This window comes from Haliotis cracherodii, unplaced genomic scaffold (assembly GCF_022045235.1).
Source record: "Haliotis cracherodii isolate W230 unplaced genomic scaffold, xgHalCrac1.p SCAF_16, whole genome shotgun sequence".
NCBI classification, from domain to species: Eukaryota; Metazoa; Mollusca; class Gastropoda; order Lepetellida; family Haliotidae; genus Haliotis; species Haliotis cracherodii.
In genome coordinates, this window is record NW_027266271.1 from 5,201,062 (window position 1) to 5,221,660 (window position 20,599).

Below are 20,599 nucleotides of genomic sequence, written 5' to 3' on the forward strand. Positions count from 1 at the left end.
ACAAACATGGCGTCACCCTTGTCATTCGGCAATCGAGTCAGAATTAACCACCGGGAATCTGGATAAACTACAGAGATGATTGCTATCATTATCAAAAGAACAGTCTAATAAACTTAAAATCAGTGTCTAACTGTGACGTCGCTAAGGCATTTTATAAGTTTTAGCAACTTTGGAGACATAAATTTCGAAACAATTTTGCGAGGGCACCAGGCCTAGCCAAGCGGGATCAGTAGCCATATCTGTGCTTGTAGACCTCTGCGGCTTGAAAACTTTTCCACAAATTAAAATAGTTGGATTTTTCCGAAATATGTTTGAACTGTTACCTTGTTTCGTTTTGTCGCTGTGTGTACATCTGATTGCACTTCTTAACGTTATGACAGGACAGGCCGAGTGTCAACAACGTCTGAACGTGGCCGTGACGTCTCATAGACTAGGGTAGGAGTAGCTTCCCTTTGACAAAGGGCAGTTACTCAAGCGGACAGACAGATGGATTGCCACGAAATGCAAGTAAAAACAATTGTTGTTTTGCGTATATTTTGCTTCGCCACTGTATAAAAAACAGATTTCAGTTGGAATTATATTGACTACTGTCACTGTCCGACTGACACATCACTTACCCTGTGACGTAATAAATATTAATGCGCGCATTCCAGGAAAACTCGCAATGTTTAGGTAATGTTTGTGAGAGAGGGAAAGTGATTTTTAAACACAGAATTAAAGAATGACATTATATGATAAAGAGGTTATCACGCTTCTGTGTTTGGGGATGGTAAATATCCTGTATTAGGAATAAACGCTGTGTATTTTTCTCGCCAAGGCTCGCTAAATACAATGTTTATTCCTAATGCAGGATATTTACTATCCCCAAACACACTCGCGTGATAACCTCTCTCTCACTCGATGAGATAAAAGTGGTATTTGAGAAAACACATTGAATTTTCTATTTATTAACAGCGATTATTTTATTGGCGGGGGAATACATAAACAGTTAGTACTGTGACCATGTCGAACGATCAGCTGAGCGCTCTCCATGTTTACAAAATCCGCCAAATATGATCACATTTTCTCACAGATAAGTATGAATGTTGACATAAACACATTTATAGAACCCCGAACACTTTAACTGAAACATTATTGCTTGCTGTCATGAATTAAATTAGGAAAGTTCAATTCTCGGAAAATTCAAGCGGGCGCTCCTCGCATCGGCGGTACGTCTCGCTGTCGCCAGTTGTGCCTAATGTCTGGCGAAGCATGTCCGATGCAAGAGTGATATTAACATTGCCATAGATGTTATTTCCAGACATCAGACTCGTCAAAAAGTTCCTGTGGTCAGTTGAAGAGAAGTTATGCACCTGCGGTTGAGACTGAGTACAGACGTAAACAAAGGGGGGTAACTCTTTAATGTTTTCATTCAGGAGAAAGTTGTTCCGGCACCTTGTTTAATACATTCTAGAGTTCAATTTGGGTTTCATCAATTGGATAAACATTTGTTCTTTTTCCAGTCTTAGCTGCTTGTTACTTGTATACAATTTATAAAACGGAAAAATAGTAAATTTCCCTTTTCCACAATCATCAATGTGTTTGCTGACACCTAAGCATCGAACATCAGGGTCTCTAATCTGCTGTTTGTGTACAGTGACTCTATCTTTTAATTCCATGCCGGTTTCACCGATGTAGTTTTCGCTGCATCCCGAACATCTCATAACACCACATCTTTGCTGCGGCAGTTCATGTCGGCTTTCACATTGAAACCCTTGCCATTTGCAAAAAGGAAAGTAGTACCTTCACTTATGATGTTACACGTGCCGCATCTTGGTGTGTTACATCTACTTACACATGGTACACTCTCTGTACAAGAATATTAGGATGGACAAAGAATTTGCTTGAGATTTTTTGGTTGCCTGGTACATACCTCATACAGTCTTACGTTTTACACAATACACCCACACATAAGTATGTGACACTGCACACTACCTGAACCACAAACGAAGTACCTACTTACAGTTTTTAGAATCACGTTTGTTAGCGCGCAAATATGTTTCGAATTTATTTCGCCTGGTACAGTTCTTAGGTTCTTGTAACCTTCCTAAGTTAAATTGTGTGTTGTTTAATGAATCACTCGGCGATAAACCAATGATTGATATTGTGAGCAACTACATATATCACGACATATTGTATTAATTGAGTCTGGGCATGGAAGCTGGTAGTAGACAGCATGGACAACGATCACGCCGTCAGAGACTTTGTTATACAATGAGCCAGATCACACAAAATAACCACCCCCATCTTCTTCAATCAATTCAACCATGGGGTTGTGGACTCCTGTACTCGGGAAGTTTTACCTATAATTCTTCGTGACCTTTTTAAAACGTGTAACACGCATTAGCTGACCGTGCATATAGTACACTATGTGAGAACATTAGCCATTATCTTCTTGTATAATTGTAGGAGGTGACAAACGAATAATAACCACGGCCATCCATGGCGTGCATGTACACATGATGTGGAAAACAGGTCAGTCCTGGAATTGCAGGAAATTATATGTTTGTGGCAACCACATGTCATGAGCATATCCAACAAACCCATGCATATCGCACGTCCAGGGGGTAGATGCCACTTTTCTTGCAACCAAACTTACAGATAACCTCGATTGTTCTGTATATTCTTGTAAAACATCGTTTAGAAATCTATGGCGGGATTATTGATAATTCTGAAAGATATGGGGTGTTTGTTAGAACGGAGGCCTGTTGATTGTCCGGGCTGAGTATGCCATGGAACAATGCATACAGCGAGGACCAGGCGGGCCAGTCAATGGTCTCCGCACAATGCGCCACGGAATTGCGTGACCGGAAGCTGGGCTGAGGTGGAGCATTTCCCTCGAGTATTGTTCCAGCAAATTCCGATGATTTATCAAGTTTACGGATTTCTTTATCACAATGTAACTGTGTTAAACGTTTGCTTAACACGGGGATGATCTATCTGTGCCACATCTGGCAGAAGTATGCGACAACACGTCTTGGTAAAAGGACGTTATTTGTTCTGTTTTTTATGTTCTGTAAGGAAGTAGAAATGTGAGGTACATGTGACGTTCTGTCGACTACAAGATATTTATATCAGTGACTCATACTACTGTACCGAGTAAACTGAAATTAAATGTAAACTTGGTCGCGAGATAAGTACTTTTCACGTCGGCTAAGATTTAGAAACGATTCCAATCACAAATGACGAAGGTTTCTCCAAAGTGATGAGGCCTTGTAAGAGATATGTAGACTATAGACGTAAACAAGTTGACAAACTAAACATATGTAATAGCGTTTATACGTCAATCATTAACATAAATACCTTCAATAATTTTTATTATCATATCTGATACGTGCAACAGTGTTTATATGTCAATCATTGACATAATTACATTCAATAATTTAATTATTATAACTGATACGTGCAACAGTGTTTATACGTCAATCATTAACATAAATACATTCATTAATTCAATTATTATAACTGATACGTGCAACAGTGTTTAAGTGTTAATCATTAATACAAAAACATTAAATAATTGAATTATTATATCTGATACGTGCAACAGTGTTTATTTGTCAATCATTAATATAAATACAAACAATACGCAAAGTTCAGTTATTATTACTGATACATGTAACAGTGTTTAAGTTTCAATCATTAACACAGATACATACAATAGTTCAATTAAGATTACTGATACATGTAACTGTTTTTATGCGTCAATCATTAATACAAATGCATACAATAGTTCAATAACTATTACTGATACATGTAGCAGTGTTTAAGTTTCAATCATTAACACAGATACATACAATAGTTCAATTAAGATTACTGATACATGTAACTGTTTTTATGCGTCAATCATTAATACAAATACATACAATAGTTCAATAACTATTACTGATACATGTAGCAGTGTTTAAGTTTCAATCATTAACACAGATACATACAATAGTTCAATTAAGATTACTGATACATGTAACTGTTTTTATGCGTCAATCATTAATACAAATACATACAATAGTTCAATAACTATTACTGATACATGTAGCAGTGTTTAAGTTTCAATCATTAACACAGATACATACAATAGTTCAATTAAGATTACTGATACATGTAACTGTTTTTATGCGTCAATCATTAATACAAATACATACAATAGTTCAATAACTATTACTGATACATGTAGCAGTGTTTAAGTTTTAAACATGATAATGAGTGATGTGATGCTAATCTTTAAACTAAAACATGCAAGGTTTGCTACACATATAGCAAATGTGTGAGCTGGGTTGAAAAATATTTCCATTACTTTTATCACGGCGTGTCAGTTTGACGGGGGAGCACAGAGTCAGTTTTCAAACGTTTTCCACTTTGATAAAATCCACGAGGACGGGTTTTGTGCTGATACACCTTGAAACATAATCAGGGCGATTCGAGGATTCCAAGCCGCGATCCGGGGTTTCTGGCAGGCCTATGGAACGCAACTCTGCAAATTCCGGTGCTTTAGACCACTGGGTGACCCTTACCTGCTACTGATAATTCGTTGAATATGTAAGCGTGGGTCAAAGGTAATACATGTTCTTAACTCATTACAGTTTTGATAGGGAGAATAATGCGATGCTATTTGGAGATGTATAAACACTGAAGCTCTCATATCCATTCCTATTACCGGAAAATGTGCTCTTCTTGATGGCTATATGTACAAGTAGAAGTTAGATATACACAAGAGATAACAAAGAGGGCCTAGAACTATGTACTCAGTTAAACTTCCTCTCAGACGAGAGAAATCTAATCGATTCACACATATACATATATATATATATATATATATATATATATATTGAACAATAAAACAAAAACCTCCAAATTCGTATATTATCATGATACATATACATACTAAATATACACATCCTGCACCATAGAATACTATAGGAATGAATATGAACTATATGTGTACATAATCTTTCGCATTATGCAGATAACAAAACGAGTGGTAATAATTAACGAGCAGCCTACATGTGAGTGAAAGTAGGTTACACCGCCGTCACTGTTCTGTATTAAGTTGGGCACAGGCGACAGACCGCACGGGTTACCTACCTGTAGTCGCCGCACACCGCCGTATCTGCTTGACCTGCTGCCCTGAACCAGTTGGACAATTTCAACATTTCACGTTTCAGTCTCGGATAATTCAGCCAGATCAACAATTTACGGATAATTATCACTACCGTACGCCGTAGGAAGTGCAGCGTTCAGGTGAGCAATAAGATGTCTTATAGTTACATATTCACGGACACTCAGGCATAAACTGCAAAAGTGTTGATTGCACTTGACATTTTAAGTACGGGTACATGGTATGTTATCAGCACGCCACAACGGTGATAAAGCTGTATAAATAGAACCTATCGATAGGTTAACCACTACGAAATCTGATTGATATATATCGAGTAAGTAACTAAATTATAAACAGTCATATATCAGGTTCCACGTTGTATGCTCGCTTGTTCCTTGTGTATTCGTTACATTTTTTAAAATGAAATATTATTCTGCACTTATAATGTTTTGTCTTCTTTCTTGTTCAAGGTGATATGTCCCCTTGTCCCTCTTCTTTTTTCATCTTTGTAGTACAAGGTAACATGTCGTGTCTGAAAGAGCAATGCTGCCGTACAGGGCAACAATGCAGTAGTTTGAGAACGTCTGTCATTTTGTAAGGTTTTACATTGTGGTTAGACCCAACCAACACAACAGTGGTTAGAGGAATGAAAACATCTTTTCAGCTAACTAGAACAAGGCGTGTGAAGCCTTTTGTTAATATTGACAGTTACCAGGTAGTACAAACACTTTCTCTGTCTTGTTTAGCTCACATAAACATCATGACGTGGGGCAGGCAGTCTCCCCACCCTCTGTTTCTGGCGTTCCGCTCATCATACATTGCATGTCCCCCCATAGGTCTGTATACATCATAGAGATATGTGCGATGTACCTGCAGGAAACTACTGTCGTTATGAGGTCATCACATGCACAAGTAAAAAACTTATTCGACATACATGGTTTTTTTTAATTTGTTGTGCTGGCTGTTTCTTTGATGATGTTCTCGCCCAGTGAAGGTCCAGGCATGTACACTGTGAGTGGTAGACATAGTCGGAACAGCAACTCCGATGTGTGGCCGACAGTAGGCACTTGCCACCATGGTTACCTCCGACAGTGGGCATAGAGAGCCTGGAACAGGCATATCGTGTGATATTCCATATAATTTGGTGACTCTTGCTGATATGGCTTCCAGGTAGCGCATGACTTTGAATTGATTTCGACAGTAGACACAGACGATTCTGTGCGGGGACACAAGCCTCGATACTTCTGTTATCAGAACGTGGGACCCGTGCTAATATTGACGCCCTGTCCTGTAACAGACAAAACAGCACATTACCAGGTCTCCTATGACCTTTGCTGTCAGGACAAACGTTACGCTCCTATAAGAGCCCGAAAGGGGATCAACTGTTGCAAGTGTTACCCCACCCCCTCCGACCCCTGCCCTTACTGGATCTGCGGTGTGCAAATGTCAAAATCGTCACCAAGAAAAACCTATTTAGTTTACACTTCAGCTATTTGGGGGGTTGAATATACCTGGCCAATGTTACATATGCACCTCATTGCCTCACTTCGTGGTAATCAAGATTTTGTCAGTAGAAGTCACTACCTGTGGAGTACATACTTATTTGACGTCAACATTCCAACGGAAGATAACGAAGAACTTTTAACGCGTCTCCGTACAGTAAATACCGTGCGGAAGACAGGAAAGGTAGCGAGTGATACTCTTCACTATATAGTTAGTCCGAGGGTAACAATAATGGATAATTAGAGTTTATAAGCGTCACTATATAGTCAGTACCGAGGGTGACGATTAGATAGGTAGAGTTTATATGCATCACTATATAGTTAGTACCGAGGGTGACGATTGGATAGGTAGAGTGTATATGCGTCACTATATAGTTAGTACCGAGGGTGACAATTGGATAGGTAGAGTTTATATGCATCACTACATAGTTAGTACCGAGGGTGACGATCGGATAGGTAGAGTTTATATGCGTCACTATATAGTTAGTACCGAGGGTGACAATTGGATAGATAGAGTTTATAAGCGTCACTATATAGTTACTATCGAGGGTGACAATTGGATAATTAGAGTTTATAAGCGTCACTATATAGTTAGTACCGAGGATGGCAATTGGATAGGTAGAGTTTATATGCGTCACTATATAGTTAGTCCGAGGGTAACAATAATGGATAATTAGAGTTTATAAGCGTCACTATATAGTTAGTACCGAGGGTGACGATTTAAATAGGTAGAGTTTCTATGCATCACTATATAGTTAGTACCGAGGGTGACGATTGGATAGGTAGAGTGTATATGCGTCACTATATAGTTAGTACCGAGGGTGACGATTAGATAGGTAGAGTTTATATGCATCACTATATAGTTAGTACCGAGGGTGACAATTGGATAGGTAGAGTTTATATGCATCACTATATAGTTAGTACCGAGGGTGACAATTGGATAGATACAGTTTATATCCGTCACTATATAGTTAGTACCGAGGGTGACGATTAGATAGGTAGAGTTTATATCCGTCCCCATAAAGTTAGTACCGAGGGTGACAATTGGATAGGTAGAGTTTATAAGCGTCACTATATAGTTAGTACCGAGGGTGACGATTAGATAGGTAGAGTTTATATGCGTCACTATATAGTCAGTACCGTGGGTGACAATTGGATAGGTAGACGTAATATGCGTCACTATATAGTTAGTACCCAGGGTAACAATAATGGATAGATAGAGTTTATAAGCGTCACTATATAGTTAGTACCGAGGGTGACGATTACATAGGTTGAGTTTATATGCGTCACTATATAGTTAGTACCGAGGGTGACAATATGATAGGTAGAGTTTATATCCGTCACTATATAGTTAGTACCGAGGGTGACGATTGGATAGGTAGACGTAATATGCGTCACTATATAGTTAGTTCCAAGGGTGACGATTGGATAGGTAGACGTAATATGCGTCACTATGTAGTTAGTACCGAGGGTGACAATAGGATAGGTAGAGTTTATATGCGTCACTATATAGTTAGTACCGAGGGTGACGATTGGATAGGTAGAATTTATGTGCGTCACTATTGAGTTAGTACCGAGGGTGACGATTTGGTAGAGGTAATATGCGTCACTATATAACTGTGACAAGAAATAAACTGACGGCCAAAAGAAACGTTACCAACGATATTTCTAGGATAAAATATGACACAATTTGAAGCAGCAATAACAATTGTATTGTAGACAGTCATCAATCAGAACAGTAAAATGCGAATTTACTAATTCAACAACAAAGTCCTTGACCTCCAACAGGGACATTTCTTGACAAGCGGTCATTCGTCCAGTATTCGATCAACAACATTGGTTACAACTTTAAGGTGACGACGGCCCAGACCGTTCAATACGGGATATGACGGCCATGAGCGGCAGTGCATCTTCGAATGCGGCGTCGAACTGAGTAGACAAGCGTCCTCACATCGAGTGCAGGTATCAGATTCCATTCCTCAGGGAGGGCAACGATCAACACTTGTCTCGTGAAGTGAGGATGCTGACGTTTCTGAAGACGACGTCCCAGCTGGTCCAAGAGATGTTCTATGGGTGACAGATCTGGTGATCGAGCTGGCCAGGGCAGGACAGTCACGTTGTTGGCGTTGAGGAAGTCTCTAGTAATACGGGCTTTATGGGGTGTGGCGTTATCTTGTTGGAACACCGTCCGTTGCTGACGCTGGGTGAAAGGAAGAATCACTGGCCGTAAGATATTGTCAATGTAGCGTTGTGATGTCAGACTGCCTTCGATGATGACAAGTTCCGTCTTCTCGTCCCCGCAAATGCCGCCCCAGACCATCACACTTCTGCCCATGTAAGGTTCCACCTCCTGGACACAACAAGGAGCCGTACGTTCACCACGTCGTCGATAAACTCGCGTCCTCGAGCAATAAGGTGTGTCCGTAACATTAACATTGATATTGAACCAGAGTGAGGAAATCGAGGTTTCCGTAACGTTAATATTGATATCGGTGCATATCGATAAATAAGGCCTTTCCTTGAAGTTAACAATGACATTGGGCTTTAACGTGAAATAAGGCCTTTCCTTGAAGTTAACAATGACATTGGGCTTTAACGTGAAATAAGGCGTTTCCATAAAGTCAACAATGGTATTAGTGTATAAAGAGAAATAAGGCCTTCCATTACTTTAACATTGCTATCGAAGTATGGGTATAACAGACTACTGAGAGTGACAAAACTGACGAGTACAATGTGTTTCAGTGGGATAGCGTTGACAGCACTATTCAGGGGATATCATAAACATGTCAGTCATGCGCTCCAGATGCGCTCCATCTGAACATAACACCACGTGTCAACATTCACAAACACTGAAATTACATGTTCCCATGTTCATCTGTTTAAAAGTTTTTAATAACAATTACTTGCCCGGCAATTACAATTGCTTGGAATTGAATGTTGCGATATCCGAATGTATAGGTTTTCAATTGCAAGAAACATCTCCCTGCATGTGTCAACTGTGAAGCCATACCCGCCACCCACCAGATGGAATACAAATGTATAGATAATAGCCAGTACTAATCTATAAATGTTTTGACAAGCACGAATATCTGGACTGTTTTTGGTGGTTGTTTTTTGTATATTCAATACTAATACACCAGATGAAATCACTTGTTTATTTTTTTATACTTATGAGTATCCGAAAAAGGATTACATAGAGATACATAAGGGTATAAGACAGAGGGACAGAACGATACACTGTGGAAATTAGCGCGGCACACCGGCTTTTATGTTTATACATCCGTAAACGCAAACACATATTTATGCCAATTCGTATCAATGTATAAGTCAAAAATAACTTCACAGACTGCTTCTTAAATCAGACCGCAGACAACACGAAGTCAGTGACATTGTTCATCGCAATAATCCAACCCAAGTCCCACCCTACTATCAGCCAATCCTACAGTGCGATAAATACAGATCAGTACGATGAATACAGAGCAGTGCGATACATACAAATCAATGCGATACATAGGATCAGTACGATACATTGAGATGAGTATGATAGACAGGGGTTAGTATGATATATGGGATAAGTACGATACATGGGATCAGTACGATAGACAGGGGTTAGTACGATACATGGGATCAGTACGATACATAGGATCAGTACGATAGACAGGGGTTAGTGCGATATATGGGATAAATACGATACATGGGATCAGTACGATAGACAGGGGTTAGTGCGATATATGGGATAAGTACGATTCATTGAGATGAGTACGATAGACAGGGGTTAGTACGATATGAGGGATCAGTACGATACATAGGATCAGTACGATAGACATGGGTTAGTGCGATATATGGGATAAGTACAATACATGGGATCAGCACGATAGACAGGGGTTAGTGCGATATATGGGATAAGTACGATATATGGGATCAGTACAATATGTGGGATCAGTACGATACATTGAGATGAGTACGATAGACAGGGGTTAGTCCGATATATGGGATCAGTACGATACATTGAGATGAGTACGATAGACAGGGGTTAGTACGATACATGGGATCAGTACGATACATTGAGATGAGTACGATAGACAGGGGTTAGTACGATATATGGGATAAGTAAGATACATAGGATCAGTACGATAGACAGGGGTTAGTGCGATATATGGGATCAGTACGATACATGGGATCAGTACGATACATTGAGATGAGTACGATGCATTGGGATGAGTACGGTAGACAGAGATCAGTACGATATATGGGATCAGTACGATACATTGAGATGAGAATGGTAGACAGGGGATAGTACGATATATGGAATGAGTACGATACATTGAGATGTGTACGATAGACAGGGGTTAGTACGATACATGGGATCAGTAAGATACCTTGAGATGAGTACGATAGACAGGGGTTAGTACGATATATGGGATCAGTACGATACATTGAGATGAGTACGGTAGACAGAGATCAGTATAATATATGGGATCAGTACGATACATTGAGATGAGTACGATACATTGATATGAGTACGATACATTGAGATGAGTACGATGAATTGTGATGATTACGATACATTGAGATGAGTACGATGAATTGAGATGATTACGATACATTTAGATGAGTACGGTAGACAGAGATCAGTACGATATATGGGATCAGTACGATACATTGAGATGAGTACGGTAGACAGGGGATAGTACGATATATGGAATGAGTACGATACATTGAGATGAGTACGATACATTGAGATGAGTACGGTAGACAGAGATCAGTACGATATATGGGATAAGTACGATACATTGAGATGAGTACGATACATTGAGATGAGTACGATGCATTGAGATGAGTACGATACATTGAGATGAGTACGATATATGGGATCAGTACGATACATTGAGATGAGTACGGTAGACAGGGGATAGTACGATATATGGAATGAGTACGATACATTGAGATGAGTATGATACATTGAGATGAGTACGATGCATTGAGATGAGTACGATACATTGAGATGAGTACGATACATTGAGATGAGTACGGTAGACAGAGGATAGTACGATATATGGAATGAGTACGATACACTGAGATGAGTATGAAACATTGAGATGAGTACGATACATTGAGATGAGTACGGTAGACAGCGATCAGTACGATATATGGGATCAGTACGATACATTGAGATGAGTACGGTAGACAGGGGTTAGTACGATATATGGAATGAGTACGATACATTGAGATGAGTATGATACATTGAGATGAGTACGATGCATTGAGATGAGTACGATACATTGAGATGAGTACGATACATTGAGATGAGTACGGTAGACAGAGGATAGTACGATATATGGAATGAGTACGATACATTGAGATGAGTATGAAACATTGAGATGAGTACGATACATTGAGATGAGTACGGTAGACAGCGATCAGTACGATATATGGGATCAGTACGATACATTGAGATGAGTACGATACATTGAGATGAGTACGATACATTGAGATGAGTACGGTAGACAGCGATCAGTACGATATATGGGATCAGTACGATACATTGAGATGAGTACGATACATTGAGATGAGTACGATACATTGAGATGAGTACGGTAGACAGCGATCAGTACGATATATGGGATCAGTACGATACATTGAGATGAGTACGATACATTGAGATGAGTACGATACATTGAGATGAGTACGGTAGACAGCGATCAGTACGATATATGGGATCAGTACGATACATTGAGATGAGTACGGTAAACAGGGGTGAGTACGATATATGGAATGAGTACGATACATTGAGATGAGTATGATACATTGAGATGAGTACGATGCATTGAGATGAGTACGGTAGACAGCGATCAGTACGATATATGGGATCAGTACGATACATTGAGATGAGTACGGTAGACAGGGGTTAGTACGATATATGGGATCAGTGCGATACGTTTGGTCAGGAGGAAACAAAGGGGTCAGTACGAAATATCGCTATCAGTACGAAACGTAGGGTCAGAATAAAACACATGGGACTGTGGGGAACACATGAATAAAGAAAGATACACAGAGGTCAGAAGGGACTGATCGGTGCACAGGAGTTAATAGCGACAGTTTTACTGACGACATTTTAGTCTAATGTCAGAGCTAACGCACGAAACAACTTATTGTAATTATGTGCTTGTCCATTGTTGCAGCGGTCTACTGCCATGAGGGTCCAGTCCTGTGCCGCCCTGCTGTTCATAGCGTCGACCCTCGTCTGGCGGGGAGCAGGTAACACCACCGGGCCGGGGGATAGACAAGGGAGAGCCAGTACCAAAAACCTGTGTCTGCAGCTCAGGACTGTATATCATTTTGCTGCCTATCATTGCGTACTTGCTAGTGACGAAAACAGTTAAAACACGCTAATGCAGACACTTTTTTATATTCTGGGCACGGGTAACACATAATAAAAGGAGTAATTGAAAGAACGCTTAGATGGTATTTGGTAAAAACGTCAAGTGTAGCAAACTAGGTGGACCTGTTTTTGGAACAGGAAGGTTTGCGCTTTGATCTTGGTATATTTTAGGGATTGGCGTTGTTCCCACTCTACTGAATAATATCGCTTTGAAGGCATCAGATAATGTAGAACGAACTGCTGGGTGGTTGTAAGTATTGTGAACAACCATGTGACCTTTATGTGGCACTTCCAATTCCAAATATGTATGTTTTGAAAATTATCTCTTTCCGGGAATGGCGATAGCGGGAATAAGAAATTGGGTCTTCTAAATATGTCATGACAATTGACACACAGTTGTAGATAGTGATATGATGTAGTGTGCATGTAAGCAGCATGACTTGGTTGATGAGTGCTATTATATGCTTAAATGTGATTACGTTTAAACACATGACATTCATCTGTTAATATTATTGTTCATCTGCTGCTTACCCCCCCCCCCCCCCACACACACACACACACATACACACACATATACACACATACTCACACATACATATATATTATAAGCTGTGATAAGCAGGAGATTAAACAATAAGATATCACTTGGTTCTTTTCTTTCCGCCTTCCGAACAGTGTAAGAATCTCCATCGAAAAGTCGCTCATGCAAAAAAAACAAAAGCTGTTATCCATGAAGTTGTTGGTTTTCCTATCTACTCACCGACTTCCAGAATGTCAACCAAACAGTGATTATATTACTTAGTAGATCTAGTAGCAACCAGATACGTAGAGCTGATTGTACCGAAAGGCCTAGTATAACAAACATGGAAGGCTATATTCGATTTGTAAGATTATTTGGACGGAAAACCTAAGTAAAGGCAACTCTGTATTGCGTTCTATAGTAACTGTACATTATAAATCAAAACATATTGAAAGAAGCCTTCACAGAACAACAATGACAACAATTGTATATCATTAACACTGACACACTAACTCAAAACAACATACCAGGAAAAACAAAACCAGAGAATTATCTGCTTCAATACTAGCTCCAAGTGTGGTCGTCCGCATCAGCACAGAGACCGTTTTCATATATGTTAGCGAGTGTCTAGAATGATTAGGTGTTTGTCTATACTTCCATCTGTCACCCCACCTGCCCTCCTGACCTGTGTGTGTGTTGTCATTGATGAACCAGGTTACAGGTGTTAATGGCAGTTTCACCCACATTTCACACGACTTTGCATTATTCCTGTACAGATTTCATATCTCGTGGTTTGTGAGACTCACACCAATACTGATTTCCATCTCTCTCTCACTATGTTCAGAGATACGAGTGACACGGACATGTGTCAAGCAACACAAGAGAAGATCGATCTCGCCCACAATCTCTTATTTAGCTTATGCTGGACAACGACTGATATCTGTGATGATGTATACTATGATAAATATTTTATGAATATAATGCATTAACTACACTTTCTATACATAGGGCATGTTGATACATATATTTATTACAGTGTCGTGGGAGTGTCCTGTGGCCAAGGACGTGCGTGGCCACCAATGCCGCTCCGACCGTGACTGCACCAGCGACGGCAAGTGCTGCGCCATTGACCACACCTACTCGTGCTGGTCGTTGGTGCAGTACAAGCGAGGTAAACTGATGCAGGCGACAAACATTGACAAACTTCGACAGTAATGAGTCACCAGACGAACTGTTTGTTGGGCTGGTAGTCCCCGCCCCCACGATATAGAGTAAAATAACCATTGTTTATTCCATGCCGACTGTCTATTATAACCACATGTCTATGTCTGTAGCGCATGTAAATGTCATATATACAATACATATCAGGAAAGCTCCGTCAGCAAAGCAAGTGTCCAGTGTACCTGATGTTGCATTTCACACCGACGTCGACGTCTCGTAGATGGATGTATGTATAGACCCGTGTACAGTCCCTGCCCCAATGCTGCACTTGTACCCTGAATGTGTGTTTCTGCAGACATGCTGAACTGCCCAGCCCGCTCCGAGATCCAGTCGACCAGCTGCTACAATGGGTGCTGGTCAGACAGTGACTGCCCGGGGGGAAGAAAGTGCTGTCAGAGTCACACAGACTGCGGCCAGACTTGCTACCCGCCTATCAAGTATGAGAAGGGTTAGTGAATGATGGTGACAGGTCACCACAATAATCATTAGCAACCGTTAGCTGTTTATAATAAACAAAAGATAAATGCTCAACAATGACTAGGACGATCAAAATCAAACATTGTTATGAAATGCTGCTTGCAGAAATAAACGCTGCAGTAACAATAGATGAAAAAATTGATCATTATGAAAGTATTCATCCTATGGTCATGTAGAGTATCTTCATTGTATGAAATGGCGTGTTTGTTTAGTGAAGGCCGTCATCTGCCCGGCCCCCTCCGACCCCCGACAGTTCCGTTGTCACTACCCCTGCCACTCCGATGCCGACTGTTTGAACATGGGCCGGTGCTGCAACTTCCCTTGCGGCAAGTCGTGTTGGTGGTCTCCCATGGAGGCCTTTATCACAGGTAACTGGCCTCTGTCGCTACATGCATCTTTCGTACTGCAGAATATGTAACAAATGACATTGACTGAACCTGTTATATCGCAAACCCTTTTGATCCATTTCAGAATGTGACGATGTATGACTTGATATGCTTCAGTTTGTCTTTCACACGATCCGGTTTCAGCCACGGTGAGGGGGGATTGTTCCTACCAGGAGAACGCTGCTATAGGGGATGAGGATGTACGCTTGTCCTGCCAACTCAGCATCAACTCTACCAGACCCGCGCAGGTAGAATGGTACAAGGGTCATACGTCCATGCCGAATGGCCGCGGCCGAGTCCACAGCATGAAGACCTGCGAAGATCGAGATTGTCGGAGTTTGGAAACGCATCTAGTGTTTGACAGAATACAGAGTGACGATGCGGGTGAGACTGTCCTATGTCGCCGCCAGATCACATGGCTGTCACAGAACTAAACATGTTTCTTAGGGATTGACAGCTGAAAGTTCGACGAGAGATTATCTTGATACCTTGTCATCCAAATGTAGAATTGGTGTTGACTGTTGTGGGAACTGACCGTAGCTTGCCATACGAATGTATAATTTATGTTGTCTAGGTTGGGGAAGATGGTTGTAGTTTGTTTGTACGTGACAGACCTGACACGGATACCGTGGTGTTCTAGGTACCTACATGATGGTCGTCACGTCAGGACGAGAGAAGTATGGCCACGCCGTCAACCTGACAATCTTCAACAATCCTGACATCGAGATCCAGCCACAACTATCCACTGTGTATTCCGGGGACCAGGTGGACCTGACCTGCAGGATTGTCAACCTCGACAAGACCAACCCCTACTATAAAGCAGGCATCAAACTCAAGTGGTGTCATCGAGGGCTCAGCAATGCAAGTGTGTATATATACATGTAGCATAGGAGGCTGACATCACCCCACTATATGTACATCTAAGAAAGAAAGATGAATTCATCAAAGGGCATGTACAAGCAAAATGACTGACATCACCTTACTGTATACATATAACAGAGAAAGCTAACATCAAAGTAACAGACAAAGCATAGATTGAAAGATGATACATAGCTGACACCACCCTACGACATGAATATGTAATACGTAGAGCTCACCCCGCCCTATTACATGTATATATAACAAAGAAAGCTGACACCACCTTACGATATGTATATAAAACAAAGAAAGCTGACACCATCCTACTGCATGTATATGTAACACATATAGCTGACACCACCCAACTGTATGTATATGTAACACATATAGCTGACATCAAACTACAGTATGTATATGTAACACATATAGCTGGTACCACCCAACTGTATGTATATGTAATACATATAGCTGACATCACCCTACTGTATGTATATGTGACACATATAGCTGACATCACCCTACAGTATGTATATGTAACACATATAGCTGACACCACCCAACTGTATGTATATGTAACACATATAGCTAACATCACCCAACTGTATGTACATGTAACACATATAGCTGACATCACCCAACTGTATGTATATGTAACACATATAGCTGACACCATCCTACTGTATGTATATGTAACACATATAGCTGACATCACCCAACTGTATGTATATGTAATACATATAGCTGCCATCACCCAACTGTATGTATATGTAACACACACAGCTGACACTACCCTACTGTATGTATATGTAACACCTATAGCTGGCACCACCCTACAGTATGTATATGTAACACATATAGCTGCCATCACCCAACTGTATGTATATGTAACACATATAGCTGACATCACCCTACAGTATGTATATGTAACACATATAGCTGACACCACCCAACTGTATGTACATATAACACATATAGCTGACACCACCCAACTGTATGTATATGTAACACATATAGCTGACATCACCCTACAGTATGTATATGTAACACATATAGCTGACACCACCCAACTGTATGTATATGTAACACATATAGCTGGCACCACCCTACAGTATGTATATGTAACACATATAGCTGCCATCACCCAACTGTATGTATATGTAACACATATAGCTGACATCACCCTACAGTATGTATATGTAGCACATATAGCTGACACCACCCAACTGTATGTACATATAACACATATAGCTGACACCACCCAACTGTATGTATATGTAACACATATAGCTGACATCACCCTACAGTATGTATATGTAACACATATAGCTGACACCACCCAACTGTATGTATATGTAACACATATAGCTGGCACCACCCTACAGTATGTATATGTAACACATATAGCTGCCATCACCCAACTGTATGTATATGTAACACATATAGCTGACATCACCCTACAGTATGTATATGTAACACATATAGCTGACACCACCCAACTGTATGTACATATAACACATATAGCTGACACCACCCAACTGTATGTATATGTAACACATATAGCTGACATCACCCTACAGTATGTATATGTAACACATATAGCTGACACCACCCAACTGTATGTATATGTAACACATATAGCTGACACCATCCTACAGTATGTATATGTAACACATATAGCTGCCATCACCCAACTATATGTATATGTAACACAAACAGCTGACATCACCTTACAGTATGTATACGTAACACATATAGCTGACACCACCCTACAGTATGTATACGTAACACATATAGCTGACACCACCCTACAGTATGTATATGTAACACATATAGCTGACACCACCCTACAGTATGTATATGTAACACATATAGCTGACACCACCCAACTGTATGTACATATAACACATATAGCTGACACCACCCAACTGTATGTATATGTAACACATATAGCTGACATCACCCTACAGTATGTATATGTAACACATATAGCTGACACCACCCAACTGTATGTATATGTAACACATATAGCTGACACCATCCGACAGTATGTATATGTAACACATATAGCTGCCATCACCCAACTATATGTATATGTAACACAAACAGCTGACATCACCTTACAGTATGTATACGTAACACATATAGCTGACACCACCCTACAGTATGTATACGTAACACATATAGCTGACACCACCCTACAGTATGTATATTTAACACATATAGCTGACACCACCCTACAGTATGTATATGTAACACATACAGCTGACACCACCTTACAGTATGTATATGTAACACATATAGCTGACACCACCCTACAGTATGTATACGTAACACATATAGCTGACACCACCCTACAGTATGTATACGTAACACATATAGCTGACACCACCCTACAGTATGTATATGTAACACATATAGCTGACATCACCCTACAGTATGTATATGTAACACATATAGTTGACACCACCCTACAGTATGTATACGTAACACATATAGCTGACACCACCCTACAGTATGTATATGTAACACATATAGCTGACACCACCCTACAGTATGTATACGTAACACATATAGTTGACACCACCCTACAGTATGTATATGTAACACATATAGCTGACACCACTTTCTGCTGTATGTATATGTAACACAAACAGCTGACATCACCTTACAGTATGTATACGTAACACATATAGCTGACACCACCCTACAGTATGTATACGTAACACATATAGCTGACACCACCCTACAGTATGTATATGTAACACATATAGCTGACACCACCCAACTGTATGTATATGTAACACATACAGCTGACATCACCCTACAGTAAGTATATGTGACACATATAGCTGACACCACCCAACTGTATGTATATGTAACACATACAGCTGACATCACCCTACAGTAAGTATATGTGACACATACAGCTGACACTACCCTACTGTATGTATATGTAACATATACAGCTGACACCACCCTACTGTATGTATATGTAACACATACAGATGACATCACCCTACAGTATGTATATGTAACACACACAGCTGACACTACCCAACTGTATGTATATGTAACACATATAGCTGCCATCACCCTACAGTATGTATATGTAACACATATAGCTGCCATCACCCAACTGTATGTATATGTAACACATATAGCTGCCATCTCCCAACCGTATGTATATGTAACACATATAGCTGACATCACCTTACAGTATGTATATGTAACACATATAGCTGCCATCACCCAACTGTATGTATATGTAACACATATAGCTGACATCACCTTACAGTATGTATATGTAACACATATAGCTGCCATCACCCAACTGTATGTATATGTAACACATATAGCTGACATCACCTTACAGTATGTATATGTAACACATATAGCTGCCATCACCCAACTATATGTATATCTAACACACACAGCTGACACTACCCAACTGTATGTATATATAACACCTATAGCTGACACCACCCAACTGTATGTATATGCAACACTTACAGCTGACACCATCCTACTGTATGTATATGTAACACATATAGCTGACATCACCAAACTGTATGTATATGTAACACATATAGCTGACACCATCCTACTGTATGTATATGTAACACATATAGCTGACATCACCCAACTGTATGTATATGTAATACATATAGCTGACATCACCCAACTGTATGTATATGTAACACATATAGCTGCCATCACCCAACTGTATGTATATGTAACACATATAGCTGACACCACCCTACAGTATGTATATGTAACACATATAGCTGACACCACCCTACAGTATGTATATGTAACACATATAGCTGACATCACCCAACTGTATGTATATGTAACACATATAGCTGACATCACCCTACAGTATGTATATGTAACACATATAGCTGACACCACTTTCTACTGTATGTATATGTAACACATACAGCTGACATCACCCTACTGTATGTATATGTAACACATAGAGCTGACATCACCCTACAGTAAGTATATGTAACACATATAGCTGACACCACTTTCTACTGTATGTATATGTAACACATATAGCTGACACCACTTTCTGCTGTATGTATATGTAACGCATATAGCTGACACCACTTTCTA

General features: G+C 40.1%; 2 protein-coding genes across 2 annotated transcripts in view; one reads left to right on the forward strand and one right to left on the reverse strand.

The window, feature by feature from the left end:
• LOC139464136 (thyrotropin-releasing hormone receptor-like) overlaps nucleotides 1–8,971 on the reverse strand; it is a 46,162-nt gene extending 37,191 nt beyond the window's left edge. Inside the window, exons 1-2 of the mRNA XM_071245671.1 lie at nucleotides 8,588–8,971; nucleotides 6,218–6,240 (exon numbers count right to left, since the gene is read on the reverse strand). Of these exons, the coding sequence (XP_071101772.1) occupies nucleotides 6,218–6,240; nucleotides 8,588–8,971 (407 nt within the window). The remainder of the gene's footprint in view (nucleotides 1–6,217; nucleotides 6,241–8,587) is intronic.
• LOC139463350 (adhesion G protein-coupled receptor L2-like) overlaps nucleotides 5,193–20,599 on the forward strand; it is a 34,546-nt gene continuing 19,139 nt past the window's right edge. Inside the window, exons 1-7 of the mRNA XM_071244598.1 lie at nucleotides 5,193–5,277; nucleotides 12,819–12,894; nucleotides 14,575–14,709; nucleotides 15,055–15,207; nucleotides 15,449–15,604; nucleotides 15,767–16,006; nucleotides 16,263–16,487. Of these exons, the coding sequence (XP_071100699.1) occupies nucleotides 12,831–12,894; nucleotides 14,575–14,709; nucleotides 15,055–15,207; nucleotides 15,449–15,604; nucleotides 15,767–16,006; nucleotides 16,263–16,487 (973 nt within the window). The 5' untranslated portion in view covers nucleotides 5,193–5,277; nucleotides 12,819–12,830. The remainder of the gene's footprint in view (nucleotides 5,278–12,818; nucleotides 12,895–14,574; nucleotides 14,710–15,054; nucleotides 15,208–15,448; nucleotides 15,605–15,766; nucleotides 16,007–16,262; nucleotides 16,488–20,599) is intronic.